Source organism: Mandrillus leucophaeus, unplaced genomic scaffold, assembly GCF_000951045.1.
Source record: "Mandrillus leucophaeus isolate KB7577 unplaced genomic scaffold, Mleu.le_1.0 Scaffold900, whole genome shotgun sequence".
Lineage (NCBI taxonomy): Eukaryota > Metazoa > Chordata > Mammalia > Primates > Cercopithecidae > Mandrillus > Mandrillus leucophaeus.
In genome coordinates, this window is record NW_012109809.1 from 300,403 (window position 1) to 317,754 (window position 17,352).

At 36.5% G+C, this 17,352-nt stretch overlaps 1 protein-coding gene across 1 annotated transcript in view; it reads left to right on the forward strand.

The window, feature by feature from the left end:
• The window catches only part of SLC9C1 (solute carrier family 9, subfamily C (Na+-transporting carboxylic acid decarboxylase), member 1), a 133,333-nt gene that overhangs the window by 99,795 nt on the left and 16,186 nt on the right, over positions 1 to 17,352 (forward strand). The window contains 3 exon segments of the mRNA XM_011969736.1: positions 7,799 to 7,930; positions 8,064 to 8,249; positions 10,020 to 10,146. Coding sequence (XP_011825126.1) covers positions 7,799 to 7,930; positions 8,064 to 8,249; positions 10,020 to 10,146 — 445 coding nt within the window.

Here is a 17,352-nt window from a genome sequence, read left to right on the forward strand (position 1 = left end):
CCCGGGCGGTGGAGGTTGCGGTGAGCCGAGGTCATGCCAGTGCACTCCAGCCCAGGTGACAGAGCAAGACTCTGTCACAAAAAAAAAAAAAAGAGAGAGAGAGAGAGAGAAAGATTCCAGGAGTCAAGAAGTCAAGATACCTAACAGAAAGGAAAGATCTGTTAAAATCTCAGGCCCACAGCTGAGAGACCAGAAAGAATAGGCCTTAGGAGTAAGAATCATGACCTCGAAGAAGGCTTGCTCTTATTCTAAGACCTAACAAAGCCTTGGAGCAAGCCCTGACAGCATTCATGGTTGAGACAGAGTTTGGAGGTTAAGAACCACCAAGTTACACTGTCTTAGATACCTGAGGTTTTCTACTGATTCACTCAAGCAAATCGTAAAATCCAGACGTACAAGCTCAGTGTGATCAGATAGTAAATGAACTGCCTACTATAACAAAAATCAATACTTTTCAGAGGAAGATAAAATAATCTAGAATCTCTGTAGTGTTATCATGAGCAACCATGAATTACAAAACAAGCAAAGAAGCATGAAATTGTGATCTATAGTATAAAAGGTGAGGAGTAAAGCATTGAGTAAAAACCATCATGGAGATTGTCCAGGCTGTAGATTGGTCAAAGACTTTAAACCAGTTGTTAAAAATGGATTCTGGAGAGAGGTGGCCAACGTGACAGACTAGAAGCAGCTAGTGTGCGCCGCTCTCACAGAGAGGGATGGAATGGGCAAGTAAACATAGCATTTTCAACGGAAACATCCAGGTCCACACGTTGCGACTAATCAAGGAAACAACTCAATTCACGGAGAATGGAGAGAAGTGAGGCAGGATGACCACCCACCTGGGAGCGACACAAAGTCAGGGGAACCTCACCTGCCCAGGGAAGCAGGGAACGAATGAGCAGCCCCAGGAACCCATGCTTCTCCCATGGATCTTTGCAACCCTCCAGTCAGGAGATCCCCTCATGAACCCATTCCACTAGGGCCTGCAGTCTGACATGTAGGGCTATGTGGAGTCTCAGCAGAGCAGTCACTCAGGCACATGTGGAGCTCTAGGAGCCCTAGATACCCAGCTGCAACCCAGCTGCAACCCTCAGCAGAAGTTAGATCCCCATACCTACTCCTAGGAGAGGGACTGAATACAGGGGACTGACCAATGATGGTCTGCAGGCCCATGGTACACCACATGATAAGACCCACTGACTCAGAAATCCAGCCAGCCATGGGTAGCAGTGTTGCATCTCTCTGAGAAAGAGCTCCCAGCAGGTGGGGCGGGCCACCACCTTTGCTGTTTCAGAGCCTCAGCCACAGTTGCCTTAGGGCTCTAGCAAATCGGTGGTAACTAGGGAGTAGAGCAGACCCTCAGCACTGCCCAGCGGTACTATGGAGAAGCAGTCAGACTTCTTATTCATGCACATCCCAAATCCCATTTCTCCTTACTAGGCAGAATCTCCCAACTGGGGTCCTCCAATCACCCTTGCTGGTGTTGGCCAACTGGGTTTCAAACCTCCCTGGTACAGTGCTCCAGGGGGAAGATGGACCACCATCTTTGCTATTTGGTCAACTTAACTATTCTTGCCTTTGGACTTTGAAGAGTCCAAAGCAACTGGAGACTGGAGCAGACCCCCAGCTAGTACAGCTACTCTATGAAAACATGGTCAGACTGTTATTTTAAGTGGGTCTCTGAGCCCATTCCTTTTCATTGGTTGGGACCTCCTGACGGGGGTCTCCAGCTACCTCCTACAGGTGTGTTCAGGCTGGCAATAGGTTCATACCTCCCTGGGGCGGAGCTCCCAGAGGGAGAGGCAGGCCACCATCTCTGCTATTTTGCAGCCTCCACTCATCGTTGTTACCTTCAGGCACAAGAAAGTCCAAGGTGAATAGGGACTGGAGCAGACCCCCAGCATACCGCAGCAGCCCTATGGAAAAGTGGCCAGACTGTCACATGGGGCTAGTTCCCACATCTCCTCACCGGGCAGGTCCTCCAGGCCTGGAGCTCCAGCCACCCCTTGTCAGGGCTATTGAGCCAATAGCAGTTCTGCAACTCCCTGGACAGAACTCCCAGTGGGAGCCGGGGGTTGCCATCCTTGCTGTCTTGCAGCCCTTGCCCTTGCTGTATCCAGGATCCAGAGAGTCTGTAGGGATCAGAGGCTGGTCCGGAACCCCAGCAAAGAGCAACCACCTCACAGAAAAGTGGCCAGACTGTTCTCCACGCAGATCCTGATCCTCACTTTTCCTCAATGAACAGGGCCGCCTGGCCTGGGACTCCAGCACAATGACCCAACCCTTGCCTGATCACCACAATCAAAGACAGCCCAGCATTTCTTCAAGGAGGAAACCATAGAGTCAACTCACAACCCCTCTGCCACTACAGTTGCAGTGACTCAGCCCTTACAGCCCTGACACTGGAAAGGAACAAAGGGCCTAGTCATTATGCTGGCACCTCCAGCACATGGCAGCCACCATATGGAGGGGAGTCCAGCCACCATATGGAAGGGAACCACTCCCCCCACTCTTCACAAGGCAGGGCCCCTGGCTCATGAAAGTAGAACAGTTGCTCCATCCACAACTGAGCATACTCACTGGTAGTGGCCCAGAGTTTCCCGAGGGAGAGGCTCCTAGAGGCATACAAGTACACCCCTGCTCCCGCCACTGCCACAGTAACAATTGTATCCCTGCTGCCCTTGGTCTGGGGAAGAAACAAAGAGCCTGAGGGCCACACCTGAGTTTACCACATGCCACAGGTACCAGACAGGGGAAAGATCAATCTTTCCTCCCTGTGACCTTTTGGCCCCCTCATCTCCACCAAGAAAAACCCCAAGGTCATGACAACGGTACACACAACCCACTCCTCCAGCTGACCAGTAACAGCAGCTCCACATTTCATGGAGGTGGAGCCCCCAGGAGCAACAACTTACAGAATGGAAGACAATGATTGCAAACTATGCATCTGACAAAGGTTTATAAGCCAAAATCTCTGAGAAACTTAAACAAATTAACAAGCAAAACACAAACAACCCCTTTAAAAAATGGGCAAACCATATGAACAGACACTTTTCTAAAGAAGACATACACGTGGCCATCAAGCATATGAAAAAATTCTGATGATCACTAACCATTTACATTTGAAATACAAATCAAAACACAATGAGATATTATCTCACACCAGTCAGAATGACATTTATTAAAAAGTCAAAAAATAGCAGATGCTGGCAAGGCTGTGGAGAAAAGGGAATGCTTATATCTTACTGAGGGAAATGTAAATTAGTTCAGTCATTGTGGAAAGAATGCTGGCAATTTCTAAGAGAACTTAAAACAGAATTACCATTTAACCCAACAATTTTATTATTGGATATATACAGAAAGGAATATAAATCATTCTACTATAAAGACACATGTACGTGTATGTTCTTTGCAGCACTAGTCACAACAGCAAAGAGATGGAATCAACCTAAATGCCCATCAACAGTAGAATGGATAAAGAAAATGTGGTACATATACACCATGGAATACTATGCAACCATAAAAAAGAATGAGATCATGTCCTTTGCAGCAACATACATGGAGGTGGAGACCATTATCCTTAGCAAACTAACACAGGAACAGAAAAGCAAATACTGCATGTTCTCACTTATAAATGGAGCTAAACATCAAGTACATATGGACACAAAAAAGGGAGCAAGAGACATCAGAGCCTACTTGAGAGTGGAGTGTAGGGAGGAAGGTAAGGATCAGAAAACTACATATCATGTACTATTATGCTTATTAACTGGGTGATGAAATTATTTGTCTACCAGATCCCTGCAAAATGTAATTCACCTATATAACAAACCTGCACCTGTATCCCTAAACCTAAATGAAAAAATTTTAAAAAGCACACACATGTCAAAATTTACTTAAGGACTAGAACTTTTTAATAGTCCCGTACATATTGAAATTTTTGGAATTTGTATCCTTCCCACAAAAACACTCCATGCCAGATGGTTTTACTGATGAGTTTTATCAAATATTTCAGGAAGAAATAACATGAATCTTACACAGACTTTATCAGGAAACAAAGGAGGAAAAAAAGCTTTCTAGTGCATATTATGGGGCCAGTGTAAACAAATACTAAACCTTGAAAAAACATTTCAGCAAAAGAAAATTACAGGCCAATATCCCACATTAATGTGGATACAAAAAATCATTAATAAGATATTAGCAAGTTGAATCCAGGAATACATTAAAAGAATTGGACATCAAAACTAAATAAATAAGCTTTATTTTAGGAATATGAGATTGATTCAACAATTGAAAATCAACCATTGTGATTCAACACATTATAAGAAAAAAACAGAAAATTTATATAAGATATTTGATAAAGAACAAAAAGAATTTTACAAAATGTAACATTCTTTTAAAAAATCTCCAAAAACTCAGAATAGAATGACACTTCTTGAACTCAATAATGGGCATTTATTATAAATTTACAGCTAACATCACATCTAGTGATGAAAAACTAAGACAATAAGACTGAGAGCAAGACAAGAACGTTTACTCTCACCACTTCTATTCCGTATTCTACTGGAGTTGTTAGCTAGTAGAATAGGGCTAGAAAAAGAAATAAACTGACTTACAAATTACAAAGAAAGCACTAAAATTGTCTCTGCAAGATGGCATGATATCTACATTTTTAAGATTCTACCAAAAATAACTAGAATCTATAATGAATTTAGTAAGGTGGCAAGATACAAGTCCAAATTCCAAAAATTAATTGTGTTTTCATATACTAGAAACAAACAACTGGAAATAAAATTTTTAATTCTTTTTACAAAAATAATCAAAATATAAAAGGGATAGACATAAAGTTAATAAAATACATGGAATAACTCTACAATGAAAACTATGGAATATTTCCTAGATAACTGAAAAAAGATTTAAAAAATGGAGAAGTATGCTATATTTGTGAATTAGAGCCCATAATATTATTAAGATATCCATTCTTCATAAATTGATCTATAGATTCAACATAACCTCAATCAAAATCTCCACAGACTCTTCTTGTAAAATATATATGAAAATGCAGAGGACCTACAACAGACAAAACAAATATTAAAAAGTTAGATGATTTACACTACCTGATTTAAAGACATATATCCCGTGTAATTAAGGCCACATGACGTTGGCTTTAGGTCAGGATGTAGACATCAATGCAACAGAAAAGATAATCCATAAGTAAATCCACACATACAAAGTCAATAGATTTTCGACAAAGGATCAAATTATCTCAATGGAAAAATTACAATATTTTCAACAAATAATCCTGAAAACACTGAATATCCATGCAGAAGCAATGAACCTTGATCCCCATGTACTAGGCCCAAAATGTAATGTGGCATGATCATACACTTTAACATGAAAGATAGAACTGTATAAATTATAGAAGAAAACATAGGAGAACTTAAGATAGGCAAAGATTTCTTAGCCAGGATTTTTTTTTAAGTACTAACCATAAAAAGAAATATTGATAAATTGGATGTCACTAAAATTAAAAATGTTCTGCTCTTCAAAAGACATTACAAAAATTACGAGCAACAGGATCAGGGAAAAATATGAGTCATGGGCTTAGGGACTTTTCAAAAGTTCCCCAACAAAAGGATTTGATAAAAGAATCTATAAATAAGTCTTACAATTCAAAAATAAGAAGACAAACTACTGAATTAAAAACTGGGCAAAGAATGTGAACAGACACTTTACAAAGGATATACAAATGGCCAATAAATACTTGAAGATGTTTGCCATCATTAGCTGCCAGAAACATGCAAATTAAACCCACAGTGGTATGTCAATACACACCTACTGCATTGCCTCAAAATAAAAACACTAACAGGTATTGGCAAGGACATGGAGCAACTAAAATTTTCTTTTCCTTTTTTTTTTTTGAGACAGAGTCTCACTCTGCCTCTCAGGCTGGAGTGCAGTGGCTCCTGATCTCAACTCACTGCAACCTCTGCCTCCCGGGTTCAAGTGATTCTCCTGCCTCAGCCTCCCAAGTAGCTAGGATTACAGTCACACGCAACCACGCCCAGCTATTTTTTGTATTTTTAGTAGAGACGGTGTTTCGCCATGTTGGCCAGGCTGGTCTCGAACCCCTGACCTCAGGTGCTCAGCCCGCCTGGCCTCCCAAAGTACTGAGATTACAGGCATGAGTCACCACTCCTGGCTGAAATTTTCATACGTGGCTGATGAGAGTGTAAAATGTTGAAACAACTTCTGAAACAGAGATTTTAATTTGAACTGTGGTTTTGGTCTGAAACAGTTTGTCAGTTGCTTACAAAAGTTAAATATGTCCTATACTACACAAAAAAAAGATACTGACCCAAGAGAAATAAAATCCAATGTACACAAAACTTGTTTTTGACTATTCATAGAAGTTTTATTCTTAGTAACCAATGGTCTGTTCACTTTTAGCATAAGCATTTTACTTTTGCCTAAAAAGTTTGATCCCCTCAAATAACATATTTATAGAGGCATATATTTATCTAAAAAGGTCAAATAATTTTTAGTAATTTATTTTCTATTTTTTATCTTATAAAAAATAAAATACGTATAAATCATACATGTGATAATGGGTTTGTATCTAAAATATATAAGGAACTCAAAAGTTCAACAGCAAGAAAATAAATAATACAATTAAAAATAAGCAAAGGACCTGAATAAACATTTCTCAAAAGAAGACACAAATGGACAACAGGTATATAAACAATGTTCAAAATCATTAATCATCAGAAAAAATGCTCATGAAAATCACAATGAGATATCACGTTACACTAGTCAGAAAGGCTATTTGAATTCCTTGTAAATTCTGGACATTAGTCCATTGTCAGACATAGTTTGCAAATATATTCTCCCATTCTGCAGGGTTTTTGTTTCTCACAGTGAATAGGTTACATGTTCACTTGATTATTTATTTTTGTGGTACAGAAGCTATTTAGTTCAATTATGTTCCATTTGTCTATTTTTGTTCTTGTTGCATGTGCTTTTGGGGTTTTAGTCATTAATTCTTTGCCTACACCAATGTCCAGAAGAGTTTTCTCTAGGATTTTTTCCAGCATGTTTATAGTTTGGGATCTAACGTTTAAGTCTTTAATTCATCTTGAATTGATTTTTTAAAATGTGGTGAGAGATAAAGGGTCTAGTTTTATTGTTTTGCATAAAGCAATCAAATTTTCCCAATACCATTTATGGAGAGAAATTTTAGATGACACAAACAAATGAAAACATGCTATGCTCATGGATCAGAAGAATTAGTACTGTTAAAATGACCACACTGTCCAAAGCAATCTATAGATCAAATGCAGTATCTATCAAAATGCCATGATTTTTCACAGAATTAGAAAAAACTATCCTAAAATTCACATGGAACCAAAAAAGAGCTCAAATATCCAAAGCAATCCTAAGCAAAAAGAACAAAGCTGGGGGAATCACATCACCTAACTTCAAATTATACTATAAAGATATAGTAATCAAAACAGCATGATACTGGTATAAAAATATACACATACATGGATGGAACCAAATTTAAAAACCCAGAAATAAAGCCACATTTTACAGCCAACTGATTTTGACAAAGTCAATAAGAACATAGGGAAAGAACATACTAATTTTCACTGATAGACACATTTTATTAAGTTTCCAAGCTATTATGTGAATCTTACCTAATTAAATTATTAGCTTTAATAGTGTACATAAACAAAAAAACTTTATTCCTTAAAACGTAGTGCACAAAATAAAATACCAAATTTACATCCTTCTTTTCCAGACATGTTTTATTCCCAAAACTCATTTGTATGATGCTTTTAAGCAATGCTCTCCTCTCATTGAACATAAAATGTGGCTAAAAATTGGACTCGCTATTACAGCCAGAAAAATCAGAGAACGCTTGTCTTATGAGGTAGGAAGTGCTTGTATAAACTTGTCTTTCTTTCTTTGAATGGAATGGCATGAAAACATTATAATTGACTATTTATGAATATATATTAAACTTCATAAACTAATAATAGACTGAAATTGTGTTTTTAAAACAGGATTGGAACTACAAGATGCAACTAAAGCTCTCTAATATTTATATAGAAGATATACCAATGACCACCAAAACTGATATCTATGATGAAAATGTAATCTATGTTATCCTCATACATGGAGCTGTAGAAGATTGTCAGTTACGAAAATTTTATAGAGCACCTTTCTTAATTCCTATAACATGCCATCAGGTAAAGAAATATTGATTCCTGTCTTCAGGTCAACATGCCATATGTCCAACAATGTATTAACATCAGGAAAACTGTCAGTATAATCTTAAGCTTTTCACTTTCCAATCTTCTCCCTTTTCCCACCACTCCATAAACACTCACTCATACCCACAACCACACCCACATACGCCCACACGCACCAAGTTCATTGACTGCTTTGGCACTTGCTAGCCCAAGCATAAGCTATTCCTATCCAATGCCTATGAAGGCCAAGCTGGACATTTTGGCTACAGTTAGATTTTGGTACAGTTATTCATTGCAAAAGAGGGTGCATTTATTTTACTCACAAGTTGCAGAAAAACTGTACCCACAATGCTCTAGAAACGTTCTGCCAGACTGATGCTGAATTGAGTATTAGTAGTATTTCCACAGCTGCTTTGAAAGTGAACATCTTCTCATATTTAAACTGTTAATTGAGTTCCCCTGCCAATCAAAATGAGAACCTGAGCCATGTAAAGAAGAAAAGAAGTATGTGTGTGTGTGTATTGTTTTGTGTTGGGGGAGAATCAGAGAGGCACATATCAAAAGGAATCAGGGAACATGAAAGATACAGCTACAAAAAGTAATTCAAAGAAGACTCAGAGTTATTTAAAATATGCTTGTATATAGTGCTATATATTGAAATGATTAAAAAAAAAGATACTTACGGCCGGGCGCGGTGGCTCAAGCCTGTAATCCCAGCACTTTGGGAGGCCAAGACGGGCGGATCACGAGGTCAGAAGATCGAGACCATCCTGGCTAACACGGTGAAACCCCGTCTCTACTAAAAAATACAAAAAAACTAGCCGGGCGAGGTTGCGGGCGCCTGTAGTCCCAGCTACTCGGGAGGCTGAGGCAGGAGAATGGCGTAAACTCGGGAGGCGGAGCTTGCAGTGAGCTGAGATCCGGACATTGCAGTCCAGCCTGGGCGACAGAGCGAGACTCTGTCTCAAAAAAAAAAAAAAAAAAAAAGATACTTACAACTTATCCTCAAGAGATCTCTCAACCAAGTGGAAAGAAACAAGTAAATATATTAACAAAATGTTTTACAGCTAGGATGAAAGCACTTACAGGGTAGATTTTGGACATAAGAAAAAAGTGTAATGGGGATGGGAGGGATCCCAAGGTGAGAAATGATCATAAGAAAATTTTCTAAGTGGACATCAGCAGCACTGACGTAATGCTTAATGGCAGGAAGTGAAATGTTCTCCACTATGCTGCTCTCTACCTCTATCCTTGAACACATAACAGAAATTTGGTGTGGGTGCTTGTTGAGAATTTAGACAGTCAAGCAAGAGCCTGAAGCCTGGTAAACTTTCTCTACTTACTTCCGTAGACACAGAGCCCTACTCATTGTGGATTTGGGTACCAATGTGATTCAAACTATGTTGAAAACAACCACAGGATGGAAGAATATTTTGAAATATTTCTATTAATTCTTTTCATTAAACTTCCTTTCTGCCATGTAGAAAAAGTCTCTGGATGATTTTTAAAGGGCCATTGGTGATTCATTCTTAATCATTTTTTTCATATGAAATAGAAATATTTAAAAATCAATGAATGTATATGGAATATTGACTTTTGCAAAACCAACGTACCCAAGTATTTTAAGATATCAATTTTACTTGTGTTGATTTAATATTTTCCATTTTTCCCAGATACTTAGAGAAAGTCAGAAATAGCAGCTTACTAGAGAATTTTTAATAGTAGGATATTTGCTCAGAAATTAACTTGCATTCTGTCAACTTTCAGATACAAGGTATTGAAGATTTCACAAAAGTAGTGATTATTCAAACTCCGACTAACATGAAAGCATTCAGATGGAATATTAGAAAGTTTATTCCTAAACATAAAAGTTCTCTTACACCAGGATTAATGCGTGAGTTAGATTTCTTTGAGCAATTGTAATAACTTACTTTTCCTTTATAAAATAGTCCTATGTATATTTGGAAACTGTTGTTTGCATGCTGCCTAATGTATTGAGGAATCCTTTTAACTGCCATATTTGCTATTCAATGTATAAGTTCAGACAGACAATAATGAAGTTATGTTTTTAAATTATTATATATTTCATCCATAAGAACAAAAGTGCATAATTATCAAAATGATACGAAAAAAGGTTAATGAGGGAATTACTAACTGTTCCCCCAAATTAAGATATGTTATATAGCAATAACATTAAAAATACCATTGTACTGTCTGAACAACAAACATAAATCACTGGAACTGGATGAATAACTTTAATATAAAGCCTATTCTTCATACAGATTTTAATAGATAAAACTTTAATCATAACATATATGATTATTTAATCACTACTATTAAGCCCTTGATTAAAATTTGAAAAATACTTTTGAGACAAATTTAAAAATTTAATTTAAATTTTCCATTATAAATCAAAAATTTTAAATTGAATTTTGAGATAAATTTTAAAAATTTAAAAAGTATTGAATAAGTAATAATAATAGAATTTAATTGATCAATTCACTAAAGGAGAAATAATGTTCAAAATTTAGAAATACAGAAATCAATTTTAAAACCCTGTGTCTATAAAAAAATTACCAATCAAGAGATAAACCAAAGACAATTCACAGATGAAAACTTGCATTGAAAACACAACGTGGAAAATGTTCAATGCTGTTAATATTTACAGAAACAAATTATGTATTTGGTCTATTTAATTTGTGAAATTTTATAAGAATTATAATACCTCTCGACCAAACCAATGTAGTGAATCTGATACACATTCTTACTTTATTAATAGCAATGCAAACAATAAAGTAAATTAATCAGGAGATTCCAAAAGGCAAAAAAGAGTTTATATCCTTTGACTAAATAATATGTCTAAATATTTATCCTAAAGATATATAAAGCTAAAAAAGAAAATGATAATTGAGCATTATTTATAAAAATAAAATATAAGAAATAATAAAAATGTATAATGATAAATGAATGGTTAACTAAATCAGTACATCAGTCAACGTGATTGAATGTTATATAAGCATTAAAAACTTGATTTTCCATATTATAACTTTTGAAAAACCAGTGATACAAGGAAAGAAATAGCAGACACTGGGGTCTACTTGAAGGGGGAGGATGGGAGGGAGGAGAGGAGCAGAAAAGATAACTGTTGGGTACTAGGCTTAATACCGAGGTGATGAAATAATATATACAGCAAACTTCTGTGACAACCTGTTTACATATGTAACAAACCCTTCACATGTACCCCCAAACCTAAACTAAAAGTTAAAGAAAAACCAGTGATATACATCAAGTAAAAATACCAAGAATATAACATTGTTACTAATTTAAATGAATTTAATCTTTATTATGTACAATCATATAATTTTACATCTATGTGGACACAAAATACTGTCATTGTATGGGTCCCCACTGACCTTAAGATTAAGCATATACAGAGTAGCATAACCAAGATAATGGAATAGAAGGTAATCCATTCATATATCCCACAACAAAAAAAGAATTCTGTCCCCATACATGGCCCAAAGCCTCTCTGCAGGAGCCTCAAAATTTAGGTAGGAGTTTGTGAAGTCTTCATGTAGCTCACAACTTAGGGGCATCATTTTGAGAATGCAGATTGACTCCAGGTAGCTGATACTACAAGGTTGCTTCCACATTCAAGTCCTGAAATTATTCTGTCCTCCAAGGGACTTGGCTCCTTCCTCATTTGGTCTTGAGCCTGAATCCAAAACCATCTGTCAAGGGATCTGGGAAGTATCATGCATACTTGTGCCTTGGCAGAGAAACTCACCTGCCTGCTGACATCTATCTCAGTGATGAATCTGAAAGTTTCCCTGTGGTTTGGCTTCAACAACTCTCAGCTGAGGTCCCAGCTCAGAGCTGCTCACACAAGGATCTAGAGAGAGAATCACCCATATCACACAACCAGGGAGTCTGAGCCCCCCTGACAGATTTGCCCACTTCCAACTCACAGCAGATCCTGATGGCACCAAGTCTCAGGTCTGGCTCCTCCCACTGCAACCAGTAAACTATCCCCTCTGTGCTGAAACCTGCCAGGCGTGCCCCTCTGAAGCAATAAGACAAGACTCTCTAGCCTGTGTCCCACAGCAGATCCCAAATCAACCCAATCTCAGCTCCAGCCCTTCCTGCTGCAGTCAGGGAACTATCCCATCTGTTCAGGGACCTACTAGGAAACACATACCTATATGAGTTGATGTGACGGGCATACCAGCCTCCATCTCACAGCAGATCCCCAGAGGGCTCTGTCTCGGCTTTGTCCCCTCCTGCTGCATCAGGGAGCTATCCTGTCTGTGCTGGGTAATGTGCACTACTCTGAAGCAAGACTGACCTCTCCAGCCTCTGTCCCACAGCAGATCCTGAGGGGACAGTCTCAGCTCTGGCTCCTCCAGCTACAATCAAGGAACTGTCTTGCTTGTGCAGGGACCTGTTGGGTAATACATGCCCAACTAAGCCAACAATACAGGCCCATCAACCTCCTTTCTCTGGCAGATCCCAAGGGGGCCCAGCCTCAACTTCAACCCCTCTCACTGAAATCAGGGACCCAACATATCCCTGCAGAGATGGGCAAAGAGTCACATCCATCTGGGCCATTGGGACTGTTTCCAGACCAGCACTCCCACACAACACCAGAACCCTCCTTGGGACTTCCCCAGGTCCATCTGGGCCTTAAAACTACATCAACCTTGAAATCCTTGTGAGAGTCTTGGTAAGCATCCTCTAGTGCTGAAAGGGCTCCAGTGATGACAGATTCAGGTAACTAAACAATCAGTCTGCTAGAATCCATGGAAGGCTCTCCAAAGGCAGACAGGGACAGGCAAAGGCAAACTGTGGAGACTAAAATAAATACCTAATCCCTCAATGTACATGTCCACAAGCATCAAGAATATTTAGAGAAATACGACCTCACCAAATGCATAAAATAACATGTCAGAGACCAACCCTAAAATGATGGAGATGTGTGATCTCTCAAAGAATTCAAAAAAAACGTTTTAAGGAAACCCTCTGAATTTCAAGAAAACACAGGATGAATTCAGAAGTTTATCAGTGAAATTTAACAGAGATCAAAATTTTAAAAAATCAAACAGAAGTCCTAAAGCTGAAAATAAAATTAATGAAATAGCATCAACAGCAGAATTGATCAAACAGAAGAAGGAATCAGTGAAGTTGAAGACAGTCGAGTTAAAAATACAGTCAGAGGAGAAAAAGAATAAAACAATAAAGCTATCTTACAAGGCCTAGGTGACAACATCAAAAGAACAAATATTTTGGTTTTTGAAGTTAAAAAGAGAACTGAGAAAGAAAGAGGTATATAAAGTTTGTCTTAATAAATAATAACAGAAAACTTTACAGGCCTGGACAAAGAGATAAATATCTAGATACAAAAAGATTAAGTCATCAATCAGATTTAACTCAAATAAGAATACCCCAAAACATTATAATCAGGTACTCAAAAGCCAAAGATAAAGAAAGGAAAAGGGACTTTTGAGCAAAAGCAATGAGGAAAAAAAAGAAGGAAGTAATATGTAAGGGAAATCCAATATGCCTGAAAGCAGGCTTCTCAACAGAAACCTTACAGGCCACGAGGAGTAGAAAGATACATTCAAAGTGCTGAAGAAAAAAAAAAAATCTGCCAAGCACAAATACTATACTCAGAAAAGCTAAACTTCAGAAAGAAAGTAGAAATAAGGACTTTCCCAGACAAAAAAAAATGTTGATGGGATTTATCACTACCAGACCTCTCCTATAAGAAATGCTAAAGGGAATTCTTCAAATGGAAAGAAAATATTATCAATGTGATTGTTACATTAATATGGTAATCATGATGTGTGAATCACTTATATCCCTACTAAGAAGAATAAAAGACAGAATATTTAAAATATACTATGACAATTTTAAAGAGATAAGCAATATAAAATGTAAATTGTGAGATTAAAAATCAAAATGTGGGGTAAGGAGGGAATTGCTGCATACAGATGTTTTTGTTTGTGTGTTTGTTTCTTCTCTCTCTTTTTTGCAATCAAAGTTAAGTTGGTATTAGTTTTAAATAACTTATTTAAAACATACTACCAGAAAAAATGACTAACCACAATGGAAGATAGTAAGAAAGGAAGAAGAAAGGAGAATAGTTACAAAACAACTAGAAAACAAGTAAGACAATGGCAGTAGCAAGTCCTTACCTATTAGTAGTAACAATGAATGTAAATGGACTACATTCTCCAATTAAAAGACAAAGCATGGCTTAATAAATTTTTTAAAAACCCAACTATATGCTGCCTATGAGAAGAACTCTTTGCCTATAAAGATACATGTATGCTGAAAATGAGGGGATAGAATAAAATATTCTATACAAACAGAAACCAAAAGGGGAAGAATAGCTATACTTATATCAGATAAAATGGACCTTAAATCAAAACCTTTACAAAAAAAAAAAAAAGGTCATTATATAAAAAAAAAATGGTCAATTAAACAAGAGGATATAACAGTTGTCAATATACATATGTGCTAAACATCAGAGTCCCCAGATATGTAAAGCAAATATTAAGAGATCTAAAGGGAGAGTGGATTGCAATACAATAGTAGTAGGGAACTTCAACACCCCAGTTACAGCAATGGGCAGATTATCAAGACAGAAAATTAACAAACATTGGAGTTAAACTAGACTCTACACCAAATGAGCCTAACAGACATTTACAGAGTATTTCATTCAACTGCTGCAGAATATACATTTTTCTTATCAGCATATGGAATATTCTCCAGGATAGGCCACATGTTAAGCCACAAAACAAGTCTCAACGATTTAAAAAAAGTCAAAACTATATCAAATGTCTTTTCTGACTGCAATGGGATAAAACTAGAAATCAGTAAGAGAAGGAACTATGGAAACTGCGTAAATACATGAAATTTAAAAAGCATGCACCTACATAACCAATGGGTCAATTTAGAAATTAAAGGAAATTTTTTAAAATTTATTGAAATAAATGAAAATGGAAACACAAAATTCCAGAACCTATGAGATACAGCAAAACCAGTACTAAGTGGGAAGTCTATAGCAATAAATGCCCATACCCCCAAAATAGAAACACTTAAAAAAAATCTAATGACAACCTCAGTGAACTTGAAAGCAAGAACAAACCAAATCCAAAATTAGTAGAAGGAAAGAAATAATAAATGAGCATAAATAAATAAAATTGGAAATAATAATGATTTTAAAATTTGGCAAAAAAAATTTGTTTTTTAAAAAAGATAATTAACAAAACCTTATCTAGACTAAGAAAAAGAGATAAACCCCAGATAAATAAAACCAGAAATTAAAAAATAAAGATTGCACTGGATACTACAGAAATACAAAGGATCATCATAGACTACTATGAAAAATTATACACCAACAAATTGAAAAACCTAGAAGAAATGGATAAATTCCTGGACACATACAACCTATCAAAATTTAAACATCAAGAAACAGAACACCAGTACAGACCAATAACACATAACAAGATCAAAGCCATAATAAAAAGTCTCCCATTAAAGAAAACCCCAGGATCTAATGGGTTCACTACTGAATTCTAATGAATATTTAAATAATAACTAATATCAATTCTACTTAAACTATATCAAAAAATTGAAGAGAAAGAAATACTTTTAAATTTATTCTACTAAGCCAGCATTATCCTGATACCAAAACCAGAAAAGGACACAGGAAAAATAGAAAACTATAGGCCAGTATCCTTGATCAACATAGATGCAAAAATCCTCAACAAAATACTAGCAAACTAAATTCAACAACACATTAAAAAGGTCATTCATCATGATCAAGTGGGATTCATCTCAAGGATGCAAGGATGGTTCAGCATATGCAAATCAATAAATATGATGTATTACATCAACAGAATCAAGGATGAAAACCCTATGATCATTTCAGTAAATGCAGAATAAGTATTCAATAAAATTCAACATCGTTTCATAATAAAAATCATCAACAAATTGAATATAGAAGAAACATATCTCAACACAATAAATGTGACATAGATGACAAACCTCAACTAATAACATATTAAGCAGGGAAGAATTTTAAAAAGCTTTTCCACTAAGATCTGAAGCAAAAAAGGATGTCTACTTTTACTACTATTCAACATAGTACAGGTGGTCCAAGCCAGAGCAATTAGGTGAAGGAAAAAAATAAAGGTATCCAAAGTGGAAAGGAAGAAGTCAAAGTATTCTCGTTTGCAGATGACATGATAGCATACTTAGAAAAACCTAAGGACTTCACACCAAAAACTCTTAAAACTGATAAACAAATCCAGTAAGGTTGCAGGATACAAAATCAACATACAAAAAATCAGTAGCATTTATATAGGCTAACAGTGATCAGTCTGAAAAAGAAATGAAGAAAACAATCCTATTTACAATAGCTACAAAAAAATAAAATATTTAGGAATAAATTTAACTTAAGAAGTGAAAGATCTCTACAAGAAAAACTATAAAACACTGTTGAAAGAAATCAAAGAAGGCACACAAAAAAATAAAAGATATTCCATGTTCATAGACTGGAATAATTAATATTGTTAAATTGGTCTATACTGCCAAAAGCAATCTGTAAATTCAATGCAAACTCTATCAAAATATCAATGGCATTCTCCACAGACACAGAAAAAAAAATCCTAAAATCCACAGGGAACCACAAAAGACCCCGAATAGCCACAGCAGTCCTGAGCAAAAAGAACAAAACCAGAGGCATCACATTACCTGATTTCAAATTATACTACAAAGCTACAATTACCAAAACAGCATGGTACTGGCATAAAAACAGACACTTTGCTCAATGGAGCAGAATAAAGAATCCAGAAATAAATCCATGCACTGATAGCCAACTCATTTTCAACAACAGCACCAAGAACATATATTGGGAAAAGGACAGTCTCTTTAATAATTGGTGCTAGAAAAACTGGGTATCCATATGCAGAAGAATGAAACAAGGTTCCCATCTATTACCATATAGAAAAAACAACTCAAAATGGATTAGAGACTTAAATTTAAGACCTAAAACTGTAAAACCACAAAAAAAAAAAAAAAAAAAAAAAAAAAA